Here is a 2,919-nt window from a genome sequence, read left to right as displayed (position 1 = left end):
TATCCTGTGAGAAATGAGCTTTTCGCTGCTTTTCTTAAGGCACTTGAGCAGGCATTTGGTTCAGTTTTGAATGGCACAGATATCTCAAGTCCTCAAATCCAGAAGACAAACCTCCCAGGACTCCCCAGAGCCGCAATGCTACTGGCAGCATCCTAGCCCATCCTAGCCTACAACCTCCATACCTGTAGCTGCTAATTTTCACACTAAAATCTCATTAAGTGGATTATATTGGCTGTCATTTGTTTGGAGGTGATGCGGGTGCTCAGTCATCCTGTGCAAATTGGTCATAAGTTTACAGACGTCCTGTAGTAAAATGACATTACTCCACCTCCCCACTTACCACAGATCCATCCCATCCGAACAGAGCTTCAGTCTTATCTGTGGACGCTTTCGGACTGTCTTTAATTCCCTGTTTGTCTGTTTTCACAGCCAAGTTGGAGCTGAGAGCTGTAAAACCAGGTCAAATAGTGATTTGGGGTGTGACGTCATCACACTACCTGTGTGTGAATGCCTCTGGTCAGGTGATAGCACTGGTGAGTATCACTTCTTAGCACTTACAGAGAGAGACAGCACAGAGACGGGATGTTCCACTTATCGACTCTGATGGAGAAACATCTAATCAAATGAAATGACATCAATTTGTGAAACTTTTTGTATTTTTTATATTATTTTATTTAATTTTTTTTGCAACAAGTGAATTTGGTGGAAAAAGCTACTATATTTCTACATCTGAGACCTGGAGTGAGAAAAGCTTCCCGAAATTCGGCCCACTCCACAAACTTGAATCAAAACCACGCCATAAACTCCCCAAACAAAACTGAGCCACACAGTGTGTTTAAGGTGGTAGTAACTTTAGCCTCCTGCAGATGGCGCTGAACAAGGATGATTGGGCTATAAATCCCTGTGTGTGATGGGGTTCATAGAGAAAAAGCAGATGCAGTTAATAAGGCCAAAGCCCACCAAAGACCACAGTGTGAAGGAAGCAGCTGAATCTGCAGGTGTGTGGAAGCTTACGGTCATACGGGTCTACCAGCAGTGGCAGAAATCCCAGCCTACAGGAAGCTCACTTACTCACTTCTGAATGAGGAGAATGACACTCGGAGGCTGAGCTGCTCTCTGTGGTTCCTCCTAAACACGCAGCTGATGGAGGAAGATCTAGGAGGGAGGAAATTTCACCAGCTGACTTCTTGTTGTTGTTGGTGCAGCGGTGTCTCCTATTACATACAGAACCACGCTGGAGTTCAGGGAGCCCTTTAGTACCTCCCGTTCTTTCACTAATGTGGGTAAGATAGGCCGACTGCATGGCTAAGGGCTTGTTTTTATACACCTGTGGCAACGGGACTGAATCAGACACCTAAATTCAATGATTAGGGGTGTGTCCCAATACTTTTGTCCATTTAGTGTATATGTTAACCAGATTAGATTACAGAAGTGTGGTAATCAGTGAGAACGTACAATACGTTACCCATCTGTTGGTTGTGTTTGTTTACAGAGTGTGTTTCTGGAATCTGACTGCTCCTTCAATGAGCTGCTGCAGCCTGATGGATACACCCACTTCATCTCTGCACACCACAGACTTCCCATGTCCCTCACTTTTGTCCCGCACACGCCCCCCTACACTCAGTTCCTACTGCTCAGAAGCACTCTGCTCATAGAGACTCAACCGCAGGAACACCCAGAAGGTTTTAAAGCAGAGGTCGATCTGGACTCAGATGACCCATTCAGTCTGAGACAGGCTGCCCAGTACCCCAGGAGCCCGATTTTCTACATGGACTGACGATGAAGAGGAAGGCAAGAAAGCTGTGTCCATGAGGACCAATAGAACAACACTTACACTAACAGCTACTACAATGGACCAATAGGAAACCACTCTCTACAAGGACCATTAAAAAAATGACTGACACTAATGGCTATTTCAAATGGACCAGTAGGAACTCAGTCTCCACGAGGACCAATAAAACCATCAAGGCTAACAGCTACTACAAATGATCCAATAGAAAACCACATGCACTAATAACAGCTATTCCAAATGGACCAATAAGAAAGGACTCTCAATAAGGACCAATAAAAAAACAATAGGCCAATAGGAAACCAATGGCACTAACTGGTACTACGAATGGAAAACCACAGACACTGACAGCTATTTCAAATCAACCAATAGAAAATCACTCTCTCTTTAAGGACCAATAAAACCCACTGATGCTAAAGCTCTAATCGGATTTGTCAGAACATATGAGCTGCCTTTCAGAACCGATGAACTGGACCTACTTACTGAATCAGTAGCACACTGAGGATGTAGGTGTAGTCCGTCAGTTCCCAGCGAGAAACTGCACCGACGTTGTGACGTTGTGATGTTACGCATCAGCCCCCGATCCATTTAAAAAACTCAGTGATTTGGTTGTATGGCCATGATCTTTATTCTGAATGTTTTATAATATATTTTTATTCTATTTGTTTTATTGTTTAATTAAATGTTATTAAATATAATTTATTATATAGCAAATATTTAATAAATTTTTGATGCCATTGTTCTGCTCTGAATATGCACCTCAAGATAACTGCATTTGCTTTACAGTTGTATTAACCTTAAACCATATGGGCTAACTAATCATTCATAGTAGATACTGAATAATTCATAGTGGATACTAAATAATTCATAGTAGATACTGAATGATTCATAGTGGATACTGAATAATTCATAGTGGATACTGAATAATTCATAGTAGATACTGAATGATTTGTAGTAGATATTGAACAATTCATAGTAGATACCGAATAATTCATAGTGGATACTGAATAATTCATAGTGGATACTGAATAATTCATAGTGGATACTGAATGATTTGTAGTAGATATTGAACAATTCATAGTGGATACTGAATAATTCATAGTGGATACTGAATAATTCATAGTGGATAC

General features: G+C 41.3%; 1 protein-coding gene across 1 annotated transcript in view; it reads left to right on the top strand.

Moving 5' to 3' along the window:
- The window catches only part of LOC140555443 (fibroblast growth factor 19-like), a 3,851-nt gene extending 1,485 nt beyond the window's left edge, over positions 1 to 2,366 (top strand). The window contains exons 3-4 of the mRNA XM_072678679.1: positions 430 to 533; positions 1,493 to 2,366. Coding sequence (XP_072534780.1) covers positions 430 to 533; positions 1,493 to 1,777 — 389 coding nt within the window. The 3' untranslated portion in view covers positions 1,778 to 2,366. The remainder of the gene's footprint in view (positions 1 to 429; positions 534 to 1,492) is intronic.
- Positions 2,367 to 2,919: the final 553 nt, after the last annotated feature.

The sequence above is a fragment of the Salminus brasiliensis genome, chromosome 5, assembly GCF_030463535.1.
Source record: "Salminus brasiliensis chromosome 5, fSalBra1.hap2, whole genome shotgun sequence".
Taxonomy (NCBI): Eukaryota; Metazoa; Chordata; class Actinopteri; order Characiformes; family Bryconidae; genus Salminus; species Salminus brasiliensis.
This window is presented reverse-complemented; position numbering and strand designations above follow the sequence as displayed.